Source organism: Dendropsophus ebraccatus, chromosome 3 (genome assembly GCF_027789765.1).
Source record: "Dendropsophus ebraccatus isolate aDenEbr1 chromosome 3, aDenEbr1.pat, whole genome shotgun sequence".
NCBI classification, from domain to species: Eukaryota; Metazoa; Chordata; class Amphibia; order Anura; family Hylidae; genus Dendropsophus; species Dendropsophus ebraccatus.
Genome location: NC_091456.1, coordinates 11,707,478 through 11,727,982, shown reverse-complemented (window position 1 = coordinate 11,727,982; position 20,505 = coordinate 11,707,478). Strand labels below are relative to the sequence as shown.

Sequence of the window (20,505 nt, the reverse complement as noted above, 5' to 3'; positions counted from 1 at the left end):
ACATCATGTTGCTGGCTTCCAGGACGGACACAACCCACTCTGTCTGCCGTGCAGCACGTTGCTCCAGGGACTAGACATTTTTTCCTTTGCTGCGGACCTGTAGGGGTTTTCTCTGATGCATTCAGCATCATCCCTTGCTCTATTCCTAGTTGATGGTTGTGTTGGTGCTATTCTGTGCCTTCTCACCAAGCGCTCTTGTCTAGCGGTTATCTTTCCCACCCCATGGACTGCTTTTGGACGTCCCATGGTATCTGTGTCCCCCAATAAGACGCACGAGAAAAGAGGATTTTTTACTCACCGTAAAATCTCTTTCTCGTAGTCTTCATTGGGGGACACAGCACCCACCCATTTTCTTTTGGGGTTTTTCCTCGGTATGGTAGTTTTCTCCGTTTTTGGTGTTATTCCTACTTTACCTGTTCTTGACTTCTCCTACTGCTCTTGTACAAACTGGTTTAGCTCAGTGCCTGTGGGCGGGTATATCCTGCTCAGGAGGAGTCACTTCCTTTGTTTCTCTTAGTGTCAGCGCCTCCTAGTGGCAGCAGCCTATACCCATGGTATCTGTGTCCCCCAATGAAGACTACGAGAAAGAGATTTTACGGTGAGTAAAAAATCCTCTTTTTACAAAGTAGTATAACTTAAAGAAAGGTTTAAAAAACTAATTTTAAGTCTCAGGAGTCCTTTAAGTGTTAAAGTTTAACTGGCATTTAAAATATTTTTGCAGAAATCAATAGAACAAGAGATTTTAAGAAAAAAAAAATATATTTCTGTATTCAAAAAGCTGATCCCCCAACCCATCTGTGCATTATCAGGCAAAGCCATCTTCATTACAGAGAAGCAAAGTAAAGACAGGTTTGCTGTGTCCATTATAACTTATGGAGCAGGGAGGGGCCGAGGGGGATGAGTGAGCAGGGAGAGCAGACGAGCAGCTGTACAGTTTGCAGAATGCCTGGGAACATAAAACGCTGGATTCACAGGTCAGAAAGGTCAGAGCAGGTCTGGGACCTTGATGAGAGAAGATTGCAGAATGATGTGCTGTGCAATGCTGCCTTTTCTCCTCTCTGTGATCACCCATCCCCCTTGGCCCCCTCCATAGACCAAATTGGACACAGAAATCCTGCTTCTTCAGAACTGTGTGTGTGGGGGGGGGGCTGCAAAACAGCTTTTTAAATACAGAAGGAAACTCCCTTCATTAATAAAACCTATTACAGAGTGTCTTATAATCGCTTGTTCTATTGATATTTATTAAGTTTTGAAAAATGACATTTAAATGACAGTTACACTTTAAGCATACAGTAAAGTGACAGATGCCAGGTAACCCATGGAATCACAGAACAGGTATAATCCACTAGTATAGAATTATGAGTATAGTTTTTTTTTTTCCTCCCCTTCGTCTTCAATCTATTGACATATGTACTTGTACATGAGTATATGAGGCGGAGTATTGGAATGTGCTGGTCATACAATTCTATCATGAAGGGGGGCATTTACAGTACCTGCTCTTATCCTCGCAGTATCTAAATATAGCCTCCTTAGTAATGAGCCTGTTGGTTCTCCTCATTTCCTGCAGTACGGCAGTCATCCAGTCCTCCACACGACCTTCAGCCGCTATAGCTTGGCGGAATGCCATCACCTCTCCTTCGGCTGAGATCATGCCTGTTGCTAACATTTCCCCATTGTCTCCAGCTTGAAATCTCAGCGATGCAATGTTATCGTACATCTGCAACAAATGTAGGTGGTCAGGGATTCATAGTATATCAGAGCCTTTTCTTTACATAGGTTATATATGCCCAAATGGTTTGATGGTACAGTGTAATTGGATCTCAAGACTCACTTTGTAACCTGTGCCGCAATCACCTGTTGGAGTGGCGTGGAGGCTTGTCGGTTCGCCTTTACCCCTTGGAGTAGGTGATACGGCTCTGGTCCTTTGGGCCCTATTACATGGAGCGATAATCTGCCAAAGCAGGCTGATACAGTAGATTATCGCTCTGTGTAATAAAGACAATGATCAGTCGAAGAGACGATCATCAGCTGATCACTGTCTTTTAACATTTAAAGAGACTGTCAGTAGGTTTATGATGTCATATCTCAGGGTAGCATAAACTAGAAAAGCTGAACAGAATGATCGATCACTTACATTGTTCTGTGCAGCTGATCCAGAGATCTCCACCTGAATAACATGGACAATAAGTAGTCCTCTCCATTATGTGCATGAGCCCAGTAGTCCTGAATATTCATGAGAAGCGAAAAACTCCACCCACCAGCTGCTGATTGTTGATTATATATATCCATGCTGTGTATAGTCAACTGTCAATCAGCAGCTGGAGGGCGGGGGGAGGGGTGCGGTAAAAATCGTATTCTCCTGCATATTAGGAGAACGGCTGAACATGATGATGTAAGTAATACACCGATCTGTTCAGTTTATGCTGCCCTCATTCCTCATTTAAGGCGGCATAAACCTAGTGACAGATTCCCTTTAAAAATCATCGGCCACCAGCCATGCATCACTACGTGTAATAGTGATGCATGGCCGTAGCTAATCTCTGTGTAAAGTAAAATAATAAACTTTATACTTACCTCTCCACGTTCCCCGGTGTCCTTCTAGCTTCTCCTCGGAGCTGCCATTGGCACGTCTATAGCCATCTAAGCAGTGGCAGGCTGCTCAGCCAATCACTGACCTTGGTACTGTCCTGTTACTGAGCGGAAAAAAGCTAGGAGAACACCGGGGAGCGTGGAGAGGTGTGTATATACTTTATATTATATACACAACCCTTGCTTCACGATCATCGAGCCATCTAATTGAAAATGTCATTTAGACTAGACAGTCTAAGAATGGTGCACATGTAAGACAAAGGCTCGTGCAGTTTTATAAAGTTGGGGCATCTATAGACACTTGTCTACACTACCTGTAGGTTGGCATGCTTCACACCATATTGTTCCCACAATCCTGGTTCATGTTCCCACTACACAAACCATACCCCTTTATGGGACAAGGTGTAAAGAGTCTTAAAGGGGTATTCCACAGAAATAAAATATATGTTAAAGCGACTCTGTAAGCACAATCTGACCCCCCCCCCCCCAAACCACTTGTACCTTCAGATAGCTGCTTTTAATCCAAGATCTGTCCTGGGGTCCGTTCGGCAGCTGATGCAGTTATTGTCATAAAAATAACTTTTAATCCAGCAGCGCTGTGTCTAACGGCCGGGGCTTACATTTGTATATGCATTAGGCTGGCACACCCTCTCTGTCCTTCCTCCCCACCCTCCTCATCATTAGGAATGCTCCAGGCAGATTGCTTCCTATTCCCCTTCTGTTTGTATAATGAACATTGGCTGGATCGTTAATACACCTGTGTAAAGCTCAAAACAGCAGTAAATGTTCCTGGATCATTCCTAATACTGAGGAGGGTGGGGAGGAAGGACAGAGAGGGTGTGCCAGCCCAATGCATATACAAATGTAAGCCCCGGCCGTTAGACACAGCGCTGCTGGATTAAAAGTTATTTTTATTACAATAACTGCATCCCCTGCTGAACGGACCCCAGGACAGATCTTGGATTAAAAGCAGCTATCCGAAGGTACAAGTGGTTTGGGGGGGACAGATTGTGGGTACAGAGTCACTTTAAGTCTTCTCCTATACTAACAATTAATTCCATTAAAGTCATTACCTTTTCTGTCTAGCTGCTTTCTTCTAAAGACACAGAAAACTGTATAACCCCTCCTCCCCCCTCCCTTCTGAAGGCGGCTTATACTAAAAGTGTCACTGGCTGTCTGTCTCTGCACTCTGTGAGGCAGGGAGAGTCAAAGGGAAACTAACAGCAGGTTTGATGACTCTAACCTTCTGATAGCCCCCTATTGTGCAAGGGGGCAAATTGGCGCCATTCCTGTGTTGTTAGCTGTGTAATTTTCGGTCCGAAGTACTGCCCCGCCCCCAAAGTGCCGATTCGACCGGCTCCTTCTAATGATAATCAATGGAGTGAGCTGGCCAATTGCAGGATGGGAGCAGGTTAGATTAATCAGTCCTGCTGATAGTTCCCCTTTAGTCACAGTGAGGTTACCAGTAACTTAACTTTAGATTAACTCTCCCGCATTACACAGTGCAGAGACAGCCAGCATGGAACATGACCATCTCAGAAGGGAGGGGGAGGAGGGGGAGACAGAAAACTGCTCACACACAGTTTTCTTTAGCAGAAAGCAGCAGCTTAGAACTGGGAGAAGGAGACAGAAAAGTCTCCAGGAGGGGGATGATTTAACATGTGTTTTACCTGAGAGGAATATCCCTTTAAACACATTATAAATTTGGTGCAAGGTTTTTTTTTCTACGAATTTCACCAAAAGTCTGTCATATATGCAATAGTAAACCACTCCACTGCGTGTATCCATACCACAAAGCCTTAACAGCAAAAACTATGATCACCTTGATAATGTGCTCCTGAACACAGGTGGGATCGCTGCTCCCCAGAATACTGAGCAGCTCATCGTCCGATATGAAGAAGAACCGTGGAAAAGCGTTTCTCTTGGAGTCCAAGTAATCGTTTAAGCTCTTCTGACACTTCTCGAGATCCTCACTCAGGTTTTGTAAATCAAACAGTCGATTTGCGGCCTGGCAGCAACGCTTTATTACTGGATCCTTCATGGTTTCTGACATTATCTAAGAGGTGAGATTAGGTCATTTGAATAATTAATAAGATAAATTAAATTCCAGTTTTTTATATAATGTATATTTTTATTTGCATTTTTTAACATAATGAATCACAGAAACATAACAAGAGTAAGAAGGCAAGCTATGGATACACAGAAGTCATCCAGGCCGGAATTAAAGGGGAACTTTCAGCAGATCAGACAAATCTAACCTGCTGATAGCTCCCTAGTGGGCACGGGCGCTGACGATAAGGGTATGTCTGTTACCTTCATCCTCAGCACCATTCCGTGCTCTCAGTTGTGAAATCATCTGCCCAAAAAGCCATTAGGAGCATGGGGGGGTGGAGCTACTGCCCCTTCGAGCATCAATCCGGCCAGCCCCCTCCACTAATAATCATTAGAGGGGGCCGGCCGGTTGCTGCCTGGGGACAACCACAATATATATGACTTCAACCATGCGGTTCACACCGGAGGTAAAAAAAACCTTTAAATTAACAGAAACAAATGTCCATTATTTCTTATGATTAGTAATAAAATGACGCTCACCCTTTTAAATATTTTATCAATGTTGTCAAATTTTTTGGCTTCTTCCGGCAGCTGTGACCTGATATCCCCTCCGATAAAAATGCTTTCCAAATACATCCATTTTCTCTGCACCACCATCCACACCTGGAAACCAGACAGAATCACATTAATCATCTTTTATGAAAATATGGACGTCAATTAAGGGAAAACAAAGAATTACACGTGCACTTACTGCGATGACTTCTCCGATGAGAGAAAGTGTTTTTTCCCACTGTTGTACTGTATTCAGGAAAGGACCAACAAAGCGGCTTCCGGAGATACTTTGTAAGTTCATAGCGTTGTCATCAAGTATTTGTAGAATATCATCGACAGCCCCCAATATATTGCCACGGTCTTGTGTGCCCTTTATGTACCTCTGTACAGTAAATTTCATATTCTCCCAAGTATCTACAATTTCTTTAACACCCTGTATAAAACACCACGTGGAGTTAAATGCTTCAATCAGAAATATAATTGACATCAAAATATAAAAAGCTCATTCGCTGCCCACAGTATTAGTATATTGACGGCTCTCAGTATTGGCGCCATTTACAGCGTTTTTTCTAAAAGTAATGTAAGGGCCAATTCAAACTGGAAGAATTGACATGTCAATTCTTCCGTGCAGAGAGAGGAGGCGCGAGCCCCATAGACGGCCGGTATGCCACGGAGGCTGCCATACCAATGTGTGCCTCTTTGTTTATTAGGGGGCATCCTCTACGTCTAGAAGAAAGAAGGTTTCACCATCAGCACAGATGCATATTCTTTACTGTAAGAGCAGTGAGACTATGGACTTCTCTGCCACATGATGTGGTCATGGCTGATCAATAAATATATATATGGGAAGGTTAGGATGCTTTTCTTGAAAAATATTATATTACAAGTTATAGGCACTAGATTACGAGTGATAGGACGCTGATTGGCATTGTAGTCGGGAAGGAATTTTCTCCGTGATAGGGCAATTGGAAAAAAGTCTTTAGACGGCACTACCGTGTCTATGGGTGGTGCACGTGGTAGGAAAAAAGTTCCAATACTGTAAAATTTCAATCTCAGCACTCACCATAAATGCTTCATAATTTTATTGCAGATTTCATATTCATCACATCACATATTCATTTTCAGCTGAAAAAGGCTAACGCCAAAACATCCTGTTGTACTTGCGATAAATATAAAATCTTCTACAATAAAATTATGAAGCATTTATGGTGAGTGCCGAGATTGAACTTTTACTGTGATGAGGCAATTGGCATCTGCCTCATCACAGGGTTTCCCCCAGGGACTTCTCCTTTACAAAGATACCTTATAAAGGTTTCCCATCTCACCTTTTCTATGCTAAGCTCTTTCACTGCTGACGCTACAATGTCGCTGATGACATCAGAATACTTGTGTAACTCCATGGCAAACATGTTTTCCAGGGTGAAAGTGTCAGGATTCATTTCAAAACTTGTTCCTGTTTTGGTCATTAGATCCTTCCAATGTCTGCAAGAAGTAATGCAATAAGCGGTGGCACCAAGTAATGCAAGTAAGTAAGCAAAAGTTTAAAAGATGGACAACACCTTCAATAACCGTTCAGCCCAAAGGTCTTTCTACCGTCTTTCCTATACATATGAACGTTCGGCACAGACGAGTGTCCTTGTTTTCTTTGTTAGGAAGGATAAGCCGCAGCCAAACAGCGGCAGCAGCTCATCTCTCCGAGAACAAAGGGGTTGAGCAATGATTTTCCATCACACCCGAAACTTATTTCCATCAACATCATCTGTCAGAGGGGTTTAGGGAGAGCTTTGTACACTGAGAACTGAACCCAACGCGAGTGGTGAGTATGGCTGACAAAAAGTATAAAGTGTATAAGGTCCCTAACAGAATACTAATTTTAATGCTTAGGCGATTTTGCAAGGCCAATCGCAAAGGGGTTAAAAAAACTGTGATTGTAAATGTTAAAGGGAAACTTTAAGCAGGTTAGACAAATCTAACCTGCTGACAGCTTTGTGTACGTGGATGAAGGTATGTCTCTTAACTTTCTTCTCTGCTCCGTTTTCATGCAGTTTGTAGTTTAATTCAGTGTCTAGTAAGGCGATTTGGAGCACTGAGGGGTGGGCTCAGTGCTTTAGGGGCCGTAGCCCGCAGCCAGTCCGCTCCACTGATAATCATTAGAAGGGGCAGGCTGTCCGGGGGCGGATCGGTGCTCTGGGCACCCAGTGCTCCAAAAGGCCTTACTAGACTCTGGATTAAACTGCAAACTGCACAGAAACGGCGCAGAAGAGGAAGGCCCGATCAATAATGTAAATGAGTGCCGATCTCCTAGATCGGCGCTCGTTTACTGAGCCTATTACACAGCTTGATAATCGTTTAGCAAGGGCTGGGTGTACACAAATAAATATATATATATATATATATATATATATATATATATATATATATGTAGTAATGTAGGAAGGGAAGAGACGGCACTCCAGGAATAAAGTGAAGGTGTATTTTATTCACGCAACACGTGTGCCAACGTATATATATACACACACATACACACACACACACACACACACACACAGTGGTGCCTTGGATTACGGGCATAATTCGTTCCGGGACAGTGCTTGTAATCCAAATCCACTCTTAAACCACAGCAAATTTTCTCTTAAGAAATCATAGTAATGCAGACAATTGGTTCCACACCCCAAAAATAAGAGGAAGGGAAACACAAGGGCTGACAGAGACTGCAGGGAGTATGAAGGAATGAGCAGGGCAGATGTGGGCACATACATGCAGCGCTCTCTGTCCGGAGAGAGAGGGGTTACAGCTATAGAGAGATTACCTCCACAGTCCTGTCCCCTGATGTGAGCCCCAGCCTGAAATGGATCTGCCATGATTTGGAAGGTGAGGGAGACTTCCATGGTCAGAGTACAGGGCTATAGACCATGTTATGCAGACCCTGCCCCTCCCCCACTCCCCTTCCCACCCAGTACAGGGAGCTCTTAAACCAAAGCAATGCTCTTAAACCAAGTTACTCTTAAACCAAGTTACTTTTAAATGATATATTTCATTATCGATGTCCGTGCAGCTTTTACCCTAAACAGTTACTACATTACCTCTCCACGCTTCAGTTTTTTCCCTGCCCTCAGCTTGTTTACCGGTGCCACGCTGTAGGTTAAGAGCAGTCTCTGAGCTGACAGGCCGCTCACCCAATCACTGATAGGGACCACCGCGACCAGTGATTGGCTGAGCGGCCTGTCAGTTCAGAGAAACTGCAGCACGTGGTTCCGGGAAGCAAGCAGAGGGCAGGAGAAAACCAGAAGCGTTAAGGTAATGTATTAACAGTTTATTCAATTGTTAGCCGTTGGCCGCAGATCACTTTTACACATAGACCGATGTTTCTGGTGTTGGACCTAAAGACACGATCAGCCGATGTGATTGTTGTCATCGGGTGATCGTTGTCTCTATTACAAGGAACAATGATCGCCCGAATCGCCCTGATTTAGCTGCTTATGGCTCCATGTACTAGGGCCCTTAGATTCGTCTAACCTGCTGATAGTTTCGCTTTAATATTGTGTTGCTTTGTTGCGTTTACTCTGCGTTTATTTCTGTAGAAATAATATTAATTAAAATGATAAAGAAAAAGATTCAAACCTGTCTCTCAAAGCTTCATTCTTGAGATCAAGCAGTAAAGGAATGGAGTCCTTAAATTCCTTCATTTTAGACTCAAGGTAAAAAGCTACTGGCAGACTGCGAATATCTTTTGGAAGCTTTCGGAAAGTTTTGAGAAATCCATCAATTCCATCTTGGAGAATTTGGACATTTAGATTCGCCCACAGTGTCTGTGACCATTCTTCTTTGGCTAGCTGCAGAAATAATAGATATAAATTACTTTATAATGCCAAATTATTAGAATTCATTTCAAAATTAACAATCACTCAGTACAGAAATCCAAAAGTCTCTGACCAGACCCCATTATAGTGACACAGTCCTAACATTTACGATATATTATTTATACGAAAGAGACATTAAAAAAATGTTAACAATTCCCGACTATCAGTGGATATAATGGCTCATCATGGGTAACTAAATGTCCGAACCTTTTGAGCACTGTAGATATCATAGATCTGACGCAAACCCTTCATTTCTTTTTGTGTTTGTAAGAGTTCAGGATACATAGTTATAGGAAGATCGAAAAGTTTTTCAGCGTTCGCCAACTCTTGCCTGTTCTTCTCATATGTCACCAGTTCTTTTTCATATGTAGTAAGAATCTGTACACCTGTACGCAACCAGACATGACAAAAGGTCAAATTTCCAAAAATATAGTTTTAAAATTGAAGAATGCTGATAAATTTTCTCCTGCACATTAACCCTTTCACGACCTGGGGTCATTGATACATCAATGCCCAGGTCGTTTTTGGACATCAGCTTATGGGGTCATAATGATCCCATAAGCTGATGTCCCTATGTCTGCCCCCTCTCCTCTGTCCCCTGCCGCTGTTACAATCTTGTGACAGTGGCAGGGGAGAGAGGGGAGGGGGCAGATCACCCTCCCCCTGCCGGCCTCCGTAGCCAGGAAACCGGAAGCCTCAGGCTACGATCACTTCGCAGAGCCCTAATGGACAACGGGCAGAGATTTCTCCCTCTGTAGAGGGAGAATTCTCTGTCAGAAGCCCTATAGATGCTGCGGTCATGCTGACCGCAGTACCTATAGGGTTAACTCTCAGCACCGGAGCACGGCTCCGGTGCTGAGAGTTGCGGCGGGTCAGCTCCTGCAACCGTGTTATGCTCGTTCGTAAGTTAACTTTGCTGCAGCACCAGGCATAGGCTGCAGCGACGTTAATTTACTGCCCAGTGGCGGGAGAGGGTTAAAATTGCATTTGCAAACCCGTATTATGAAGTCTATCCATTGATATTCTTTAGATTTTAAAGTGTGATGCACAGGTGGCTGCTAAAGTGGCAGATTTACTAAGAGGGTGTACATCTCTCAATAATCCTGCTAAATCTGCAGCTGTATGGGTATGTTCATGCTGAGGAATAGGCGAGGAATTGAAGAGCAAAGTTTTCTGCTTGAAATTTCCTCATCTTCAGGAATTTTTTTTTTCACTTTATTCTCATAAGTATATGCGAGATACGGTACTGTTTATATGTATCAGATGTGTATACTGATGTAAACATATGCTCCGATATCAATTACTTTATCCAATATCTAATTGTTTTATATATTTATTCTATCTGGATACTCTGTATTGTTATTACTAATTTTATTAAAACTTTATGTATTTTATTCTGGAAACTACAATAAAATGTTGTGGAAATTTCTCGACTATTCCTCAGTGTGAACATACCCATATTGTGTGGCACTCTGGTCTTAGTACATTCCCCTCTTTAGTAAATTGGTCAATAATTTTAGCCAAAATACTACAGTGTGTGTGTGAACGGAGACTTCAAATTACAATTTGCACCCATTATTATCAAGTACCCCTTTCAAGGTCATCGCCAACCGCTCCAGGTCCTTCAGAACGGAACAATTCCGCAAAGCGCTCCACCTCTTTCTTATAGTCTTCAATTTGATCTTTTGTAATCTATTAAAAAATAAGGACATTTAAGATAAAAATTATTTTGAAATCCTTGATACCACAGCAAAAAGTACAGTACAAATAATAAGAGTTAACATACAGAATTTTTAAATGAACATAACATAAAATCAAGAAAAAGGGACTAGTAAATAGGCAGGGGGGACCTTGCCCACGAGGGCAACTTCACATGCATATTATTTGCTGCATAGCAGTAAAGATGTACTTAGTAATATGACATTTTATATTACATACACACATTTACTTTGTTGCTCTATAACAGAGGCTAGCAGGGGGCAAAGAGGGCAACAGCCCCTGGCCCATTTACATGGTGCAGTCCCTGTGCCCTTAGAAGTAGTTACACAGTACAAATTGGCCCATTTCAAGTATATTCTTGTCCTCTGGATGCACATGTAGTCCAATATTTGGGGCAGAACAAGGAACCACAAGCTATCTTCCAAACCAAACACTCTTTTATAGTGCAAGGCACACCAGATGTCCCGCACACCACTTGCACGCCAGAATCATCCTATTCCAGTCATCTAACTACTCTTCACCAGGGGGTTATCATACCTAACCTACCCACCAGTACCAATGGCTGGCACGCTGCCTCCAGTGCACTTAGGCCTCATATGTGCTTCGCCACCACCTGGGCTGGACCCCTAGCTCTGCCGCTGCTCAATTATAATGGACATATGTTAAGCTATAGGATTACCTGGGTAAATTTCCTTTTCACTTTTCCAAGGCTGCGATCCACCTGTTTTGATTCCAGGAACAGATCTTCCCAGATATGTGTTATTTTCTCAGACAAAATTTTCTCTTCTTCAACAAACTAAAAAGCAATGGAACATTACATGGATATTTCCATCAAGAAGGTCTGTACATTTTAGATTTTTTTTTTTTTTTTTATAGCTCCAGAAAATCCAGATCCCGAAAACATAGCAAATAGGGTAGGAAAAGGAAATATATAGATAGATATATAGATATACATTATATAAACAATGTAAGCAACCCCCAAATTTATTCCCGTAAAAGAAGGTTTACATGTGTTTTTCTTAATAATAAAAAAAAAAAAAAAAAAAAAAAAAAAATTCTGAAAACACTTAATATATTAATAACTAATTAATAAATTATAGTCAGCATAGACCTGCTGAATGATCCTACATTTACCCACCTCAATATTATACATTGTCAGGGTCCTATATCTCTCTTGGATGTCTCGATATCGCATTTCTACCAATAGAGACATATCTCTAATATCTGCAATTGTGGCAAGAACAAATTTGAGATCTTCTAGGGTATCTGGCGTCCTCATTAGATTTATGGACAGTTTCTATAATACAAAACAGAGTTTATAAACTTTATAAAGAAATCATACTCCATCAGGATGGTCGCCATTAACAGTCTGTAAGGTTGAAAGAAATAAGAACACGAACACAGCACTTTTTTTTCCCCAAAGAGTCTAAAAACAGGAAGTCCAGTGTTTCCCAGGCCATCTGCACTCACAGAGAAGGCAGTCATGTGATTGATGGACACATTGAGCCGTGACTCTCTATACTGGCCGGGACTTCATGTGTTTAGTCATTTTTTTTTTTTTTTTAAACCACCATAAGACTACAATGCTTCAGGAGACTGGACCTGGATACAGTAAGTATAGCTGTTATATAGCTGCCTTCAGGAGACTGGACCTGGATACAGTAAGTATAGCTGTTATATAGCTGCCTTTAGGAGACTGGTTCTGGATACAGTAAGTATAGCTGTTATATAGCAGCCTTCAGGAGACTGGACCTGGATACAGTAAGTATAGCTGTTATATAGCAGCCTTTAGGAGACTGGACCTGGATACAGTAAGTATAGCTGTTATATTGCTGCCTTTAGGAGACTGGACCTGGATACAATAAGTACAGCTGTTATATAGCTGCCTTCAGGAGACTGGACCTGGATACAGTAAGTACAGCTGTTATATAGCTGCCTTCAGGAGACTGGACCTGGATACACTAAGTATAGCTGTTATATAGCTGCCTTCAGGAGACTGGACCTGGATACAGTAAGTATAGCGGTTATATAGCTGCCTTCAGGAGACTGGACCTGGATACAGTAAGTATAGCTGTTTTATAGCAGCCTTCAGGAGAATGGACCTGGATACAGTAAGTATAGCTGTTTTATAGCAGCCTTCAGGAGAATGGACCTGGATACAGTAAGTATTGCTGTTATACAGCTGCCTTCAGGAGCACGGACCTGGATACAGTAAGTATAGATGTTATATAGCTGCCTTCAGGAGTCTGGTTATGGATACAGTAAGTATAGCTGTTATATAGCTGCATTCAGGAGACTGGACCTGGATACAGTAAGTATAGCTGTTATATAGCAGCCTTTAGGAGACTGAACCTGGATACAGTAAGTATAGCTGTTATATAGCTGTCTTTAGGAGAGTGGACCTGGATACAATAAGTATAGCAGTTATATTGCTGCCTTTAGGAGACTGGACTGGATTTCTGGTAAGTATGTCTTTGTTTTAAAGCATGATAATAAAAAAAGAATGTATATTGCAAACTTGCTTTAAATTCACATCTACTGTTGATTTACATTTTGAAAGTTATAATGACAGAGACACTTTAACCTAGTCTGTTTATTTTAATGGGAAATGGGGACCACACAGTGCCAGACTTTTCTAGAATATGCGATTGGGGGAGAGCCTGGAGGCCCTCCTACACATATGCTCATTGGCCGATCCTGCAGATATTAAAAGGATACTTTTGAGCTGCTGTATGTCCTGCAGGAAGTGGCATATTTGTTCCAGTCTGACACAGTGCTCTCTGCTGCCACCTCTGTCCATGTCAGGAACTGTCCAGAGCAGGAGAGGTATTCTATGGCGATTCGCTGCTGCTCTGGACAGTTCCTGACATGGACAGAGGTGGCAGCAGAGAGCACTGTTTTAGACTGGAAAGAATCCACCACTTCTTTTGGGACATACAGCAGCTGATAAGTACTGTAAGACTGGAGATTTTTAAATAGCAGTAAATTACAAATCTTTATCATTTTCTAACACCAGTTCATCTGAAAGAAAAACATTTTTGCTGGAGTTCCCCTTAAAAGTGTTGAATGATAACTGATGCTTAAAAATAGACTAATACATTTTATAAAGAAAACACAAAATGTGCACATACGTCCATCTCATCTCTGAGGCTGTACAGCTGCTCCCGGGCGGACTCATTTAGAAGTTGTCCAAGGGAGTTGACCCAGGCTCTAGCGTTCTCCTGCACGGTGTATGCCAGCGGACCCAGATACAGTCTGATACATTGCTCGTCTTTGATTAGGGGTTGTTGTGTGACCTCCAGTGCTAGCCGACTATAGAACTGCAACTTCTCATCATAGGTGACGCAGGATGGTTTCTTGGCAGCAAACCTCTCTAGAACAATGGCCTTATCCAGCTTCCATAAAGGCCTGTACCTCTTCCACCTGTTCAGGTACTTGGTGAGGGACGTCAGCAGCTTATGCATGTTCTGATTGATAATGAGCGCTTGTTCTGTGATCTGAGGATTCTGGTAAATGTCATTGTAGAAACTGTAGATAATGGCTTCATCGTCCTCAGATTTCTGTGGAGGACAGAGAATACAGGTCCCGTGCATCCAGCGGACAAAACTCTGCGAGGAGGACAAGAGGGTGTAAAGAATATACAGCTACTACACATTGCATAGAAATAGGTGAAATACATGTGGCTGCATGTTACATGTACGAAGAGGAATACTGGCAAGATGCATGACACAAATAAACATTTCTATGAAGACTATTGCAGACAAACCAGAAGGGGCTCAACCAGATTTGCCCCTTCTCCCTGGCCTATGACTGTCATATCCCCTGCGCGCCTGATGGATGCCAGATTTACCATGATTAACGCTTGTCTACAGGCGTAAATTATGGCAGGAGTCTACACCTGTTCAGGAACAGGTGTAGATTTCTGTGGCCAGCCATACAGCAGGTGCAGGTCAGGCCAGTTTCATTAAGGGTCCTATTCCACAGGCCGATGGGGGCCCGATCTATAATATAGACATTTACTGGCCCTATTACACGGCCCGATAATTGTTTAGCGAGGGCTGCAGGTCCTTGTACCCCTTGTTTAAACACCATACTTTACCTAAACATGTTGCAGGTCTTCTCCTGCACTTCTTCTCCCGATCCCGTGCACAGCAGCAGCTTCGGAGCGGCCTGTCCAGTGATTGGCTGAGCGGTCTGTCAGCTCAGACAGGGCGCTCCGAAGCTGCTGCTGCGCGCGGGACCAGGTGAAGAAGCGCAGGAGACCTGCAACATGTATGCTGTTTGTGAAATCGTCGGTCACTGGCCACGCACCGTTATTCCACGTATCGATGTGCGGTTGGTGCCCAATGATTTTAGCTTTGCACCTAAATAAACGATCAGCCAATGACGCGATCATCGGCTGATCATTGTCTCTATCCCACGGAGCGATAATCCACATAATCATAATGTGTATAAGATGTGGGATAAGCGGTAGATAAATTTAGTGAAAGGAATGTTTTAGGCTAAAAACAAAATTACAGTCATTGAAACAAATATTTGACCCAAAATATGGACAAAATTCACAACTACCAGAAGACTGAGCCCAGATCTCAGGATTACAGAAGTCATCTCTAGTGTTGTCCTTTCATTTGTAATAAAACGAGTGTTGAGCGGACTTGCAAAACATTTCGGGTTGGGGGGCGGAGCCTAGCAGCGCTCGAAGCAGGACGCGCGTCCAGGAGCTCCTGCTTCTTATACCATCAAGAGCCCAGTATCTGAGTGCTACCAGGCCCTCCTGGCCTGGCATCGGGCATACCTGTGCCGGGACGAGCTGCCGCGTGAGTGGGGATCTTTTCTGGAGCTCCGGTCTGCTGCTCCAGCCTGCGGCCTACTCTGACTCCGAGACCGGGGCCTCAATTTCGCCGGCAGTCCCGCCCGGCACATCGGGGCGGCGGATCGCGGCGGCCGCGGTGCGTGCTCGCGGCTGCTGCCTCTTGGTGCGCTGGTCTCCTGCCCTAGGAGCCGGATGAGGTGAGGGAGGCCCGAGAAAGGAGAGCATCTGGGCCCACAGAGAAACTGCAAGGAGACAGTGGCGGAGGAGTTGCAGAAAGTAGATCCGGCACTCCACTGCTGGCAGAGGCGCCATCTTCCCCTCACTAGCAGCACAGCCAGGCACCAATATTGAAGCAGGCACTGAGGGGTGCCTTTTATGATACTGGGGACACTATAAATTGTCCGCTGTTGCTCTTTATAACAGGTCTCCACAAACCTCCCCCTCCCCCAGAGCCCTAAACTAAATAAATCCTGTGACATACAAGCCCTGTTCTCTGACATTTTAATTACAATTAGCCCCTGGCGTGCTGGTGGCCTACAACCAGTTTAACAGGCACTTACAATAAAGGCTCCATCTTACACTCCAGTGAATTCATACAGCAGAAGACGTCACACCTATAACTTGAAAGAAATTGGTCAGTGGCCATTATATAGAGCTGCTGTTCAGAGAATTCACACAGGAGTGGAAGTCACATTTCTAACTTCAAAGAGACTGCCCATTACTGTCACCAAGTGGCAACTATATAAAGTTGCCTATCAGAGAATTCACACAGGAGAAGGCACACTTATAACTTGAAAGAAACTGTCCATTACAGCCACCAAGTGGCGACTATATAAAGTAGACTATCAGAGAATTCACACGGGAAAAGAAGTCGCACCTATAACTTGAAAGAAACTGTCCATTACTGCTGCCTAGTGGCAAACATATAAAGTTGCCTTTCAGAGAATTCACACAAGAGAAGGCTCACTTATAGCCTGAAAGCAACTGTCCATTAATGCTACAAAGTGACGACTATATAAAGTAGCCTTTCAGAAAATCCACACAGGTGAAGTCACATTTATAACTTGAAAGAAATTGTCCATTACTGCCACCAGGAGGTGATTACATTCAGTTTCGTATCAGAGAACTCACACGGGAGGAGAAGTTAGGTTCCAAACCTGAACGAATCTGTTTTAATGCCGCAGTTTAGTGGACGACCTATAAAACTGCAGTCGTTTTAGTTCACAGACAGTTTTTGGGCTTCCAGCTCCGGCGCCATGTAAGTAGGCCATGTCAGCATCTCGTTCCGTTTAGTGAGCTCCCTGACAGCGCGCCCGACCACCCGCAGACCATCACTCACCTCCCTCCTCGGTGCCGACGACACCAGCAAGGAATATGGATCGTTTTATTCAAAAGGGCAAGCTGTCCCAGTCCAAGGGCCGTGGCAAGTCCAGCAAGACGAAAAGCAGTAGCAGAAGGGCGGGATCTCCCGCTTCCTCACGAGCTACATCCCCAGAGAGGTCTGAGCGAGATTCTTCAGCAGGGGAAGAAGACACCGAATCCTTTGTGATGGATTACGCTGCACTGGCGGCAGAAGTGGCAAAAAGGATCACCCCTGGTCTCCAGGACTCAGTCGCAGAGGCAGTGACAAGCGCCTTAAGGCAAGTACAGAAGGAGGTGGCAGCCCAAGGCACCAGACTTAGTGCGGTGGAGGAGAGAGTGGGGGTGCTAGAAGATGGGGCTAACACCTTGCCTGCCAGGATGCAGACTATAGAGATGGAAAATAGACGCTTGTGGGACAGAGTGGAAGACCTGGAAAATAGGTCCAGGAGGAACAACCTCCGGATAGTCGGGGTTCCTGAGACTTTCCTACAAAGAGACTTACTGAAACTATGTGAACACACGCTCCCATCGTTGCTAGGTATACAACAATTGTGCAAGGTTGAGAGGGCCCACAGGCTCGGCCCAGACCTACGTCCAGCTCCAGAGAGGGGGATACCTGCAGGCTTGTCTCAGAGAGAACGCCCTAGACAGGTCATAGTGAAATACCTTGACTTTACCGATAAAGTAGCCATACAAAGAGCATTCAGAGCCAGAAAAGACACCTTGGAGCTGGACGGTCATAGGATTCTAATCTTTGGCGACTTTTCTGTGGAGGTGACGAAACGCCGTAAGCTATTTTCTCCCATCTGCACAGCACTCTATAAACAGCAAATACGCTTTGCCCTGATATACCCAGCTATTCTGAAAGTTTTTTACCCGGACGGGTCCTTTTCCACCTTTACTAATGCGGAGGAGGCCACGGCATCTCTTCAAGAATTTCTTGGCAACAGGTCTCCACGCCTGTCTGCGACTGCAGAGGATTTTACTCCATTCCAAGCCAGGAAACGCATGGCGTCACTACAAGAGGAGAATCCAAATGCTGTTGCCCCCCCTGTCTCTATATGCCAGAGTTCCCCTCCTAAGGAACAAAGGATCCGGCAATCTATCTCGGGTTTTTCTCGATCAAATGAAGTGCATGGAAGCTCAGGGACGCAGTCAGGGATGGATTGAATGGTTTCACACATTTCTCTGGATTTTTACACTTCTCAAGTTTGCTTCTGTTAAAAATGCAGCCTCTTTCCGGTGTCTTCAAAGTGTACCTGCGGATGGGCGCCCGTAGTATTTACTACCTCTCCCTGCTGGGGACCATTTTTCGGGTTTATCCCGTTATTTAGCTTCATATGACAAATATGCTTGCTTATTCTTGGTCTTGTTTTTGCCCTTCTCCCACCCAAATCTTACAACTTCCCTTTTTCCCTCCTTTTCCTCTCCCCTCCCCTATCATTCCCTCCTCCCCCCATCCCACGGTAATTCCTCCCCCCTCCCTCCTTCCCTTCCTTCCCCCTCCTCCCCTCCTTCCCCCCCCCCTCCCTCCTCCCCTCCTTCCCCCCCCCCCTCCCTGCCTCCTCCCCTCCTTCCCCCCCCTCCCTCCCTCCTCCCCTCCTTCCCCCCCCCCTCCCTCCATCCCTCCCACCCTTCCCCCCCCCTCCCTCCATCCCTCCCACCCTTCCTTCCCCCCTCCTCCCCCCTTCCTTTCCCCCCTCCATCCACCCTCCCTTCCCCCCCTCCCTTCCCCTCCTCCCTCCACCCCTCCTCCCTCCACCCCTCCCCCCCTCCACCCCTCCCCCCTTCTTTTTTTTTTTTTTTTTTGGTTCTGACAGTCCTGACTGTCAGGGAGCTCCAAATGACGGTAGAGATGGCACGAAGGTTTGTTTTCTCAAAACATGTTTGTATTGGAGGATAGTTCTCTTACATGGAAAAAAGTGAAGTCCTTAGACCCGGGTTCTGCCAAGAGTAATTTATGTTTCCCTATCTCTTGGCAAGGGTCATGTGAATGCAGATTTCTTGTTCTTGTTCTGACGATATTGCTGCTTATGTTGTTGGGGGGAGGGGTTTGGGGGGGGGGGTTGCTCACGGTCTCACGGGGTTTTCTAATACACATTGCATATTATGCTTTATTTGCATTACTCCATGGTACGTATTGTGACATGGAATGTAAAGGGGCTTAGATCCCCTCATAAGAGAAATATGGTGCTACGCCATCTAAAAAAACTAGCTCCTGATGTAGTCTTCCTACAGGAGACCCACTTAGGAAGCGATGATTTCTTTAGACTCCGCAAATTATGGGTCGGGAAAGTGTTTGGTTCCTCCTCACAAGATAATAAGGCGGGGGTAGTTACATTACTTTCCAAATCTTTTAATATGGAAGTGGTAAGCTCATGGTCTGATGGGGAAGGTAGAATATGTACCCTACAGGTAAAAACGCCAGCTGAGGAACTACTTTTAGTGAATGCCTATGGCCCCAATGATGCAAATAGGAATTTCTTCTCCGCTTTGTCCACTACACTGTTAAGCCGTGCATCGACTAACATAATTGTTGGTGGCGATTTTAACGCTGTCATGCAACATTCAGAGGACAGGAAGTCAGGGGGAGGGGTTCGAGTCACTCCCAGGTCAAGAGATACGGTGTTGGCACAGTGGGCCAATGGGGTGGCTTTAACGGATGCGTGGAGATGGGCCTACCCAGATGCTAGAGAATATACACATTACTCACATCCCCACAACTCTTGGTCGCGTTTAGACTACGTGTTCCTATCACCCTCTCTAGTTTCCCGCACTGACACAATTACTATTGGAGACCTAGTTATCTCCGATCATGCACCCGTCATTGTCACTTTGCACGACAAACTGCCTAGAGGGACAGACTACCAATGGAGATTCCCGAGCGGGTTGGCCAGGGATGAAAATTTTAAGGCCTTTCTTAAAGGGTGGTGGATGGAGTATGCAGCAACGAACTCGGCCCACACTGACAACCCCCAGCTATACTGGGAGGCAGCTAAGGCTGTTTTACGTGGAAAGATTATGGCCTATGTTGCTACATTAAAGAAAAAGATCCAAGCCCAACTTAAATCTCATAGTGATGATCTTAGACTTAAATACACCGCGTTTACGCAGTCCCCCTCCCCAGAAGCAAAGGCCCAGTGGCAATTGGCCAAGGCATCCTATGAACAGTGGCTAGACCGGAGGGAGAATATTTACCGTTCCCATTTTGAGGCTACTCTCTTTAGACACGGGAATAAGCCCGGACGCCTATTGGCAAAGCTGGCTAAAGGTCCTTATACCTTACACCATATTCATTCCCTTAAGGATGACACAAGGACATCTCACACGCATCCGATTAAAATAAACTCAATCCTCAAGGAGTTTTTCTCTAAATTATACTCAGATACCCCGTCCCTGGATCCTCAGCAGAGAGACTGGCTTACAGAGGCTCATCTCCCCACACTTTCTGATGAGGATAGGTCCTTATTAAATGCTTCTATTACTATGGAAGAATTGGGGAAAGTAGTCAAACACCTAAAACCTAATAAGGCCCCGGGGCCGGACGGCTTCACTGGG

At 44.5% G+C, this 20,505-nt stretch overlaps 1 protein-coding gene across 4 annotated transcripts in view; it reads right to left on the bottom strand.

The window, feature by feature from the left end:
• DNAH10 (dynein axonemal heavy chain 10) overlaps window positions 1-20,505 on the bottom strand; it is a 117,173-nt gene that overhangs the window by 68,985 nt on the left and 27,683 nt on the right. For all 4 annotated transcript variants that reach the window (XR_011362084.1, XM_069960925.1, XM_069960926.1 and 1 more), the window contains exons 20-30: window positions 13,904-14,380; window positions 11,911-12,069; window positions 11,452-11,568; window positions 10,643-10,745; window positions 9,261-9,439; window positions 8,815-9,026; window positions 6,519-6,675; window positions 5,393-5,626; window positions 5,182-5,304; window positions 4,412-4,645; window positions 1,494-1,717 (exon numbers count right to left, since the gene is read on the bottom strand). Coding sequence is in view for 3 of the 4 variants with exons in the window: in XM_069960925.1 (XP_069817026.1) it covers window positions 1,494-1,717; window positions 4,412-4,645; window positions 5,182-5,304; window positions 5,393-5,626; window positions 6,519-6,675; window positions 8,815-9,026; window positions 9,261-9,439; window positions 10,643-10,745; window positions 11,452-11,568; window positions 11,911-12,069; window positions 13,904-14,380 (2,219 nt within the window). In the remaining variant the exon portion in view is untranslated. The remainder of the gene's footprint in view (window positions 1-1,493; window positions 1,718-4,411; window positions 4,646-5,181; window positions 5,305-5,392; window positions 5,627-6,518; window positions 6,676-8,814; window positions 9,027-9,260; window positions 9,440-10,642; window positions 10,746-11,451; window positions 11,569-11,910; window positions 12,070-13,903; window positions 14,381-20,505) is intronic.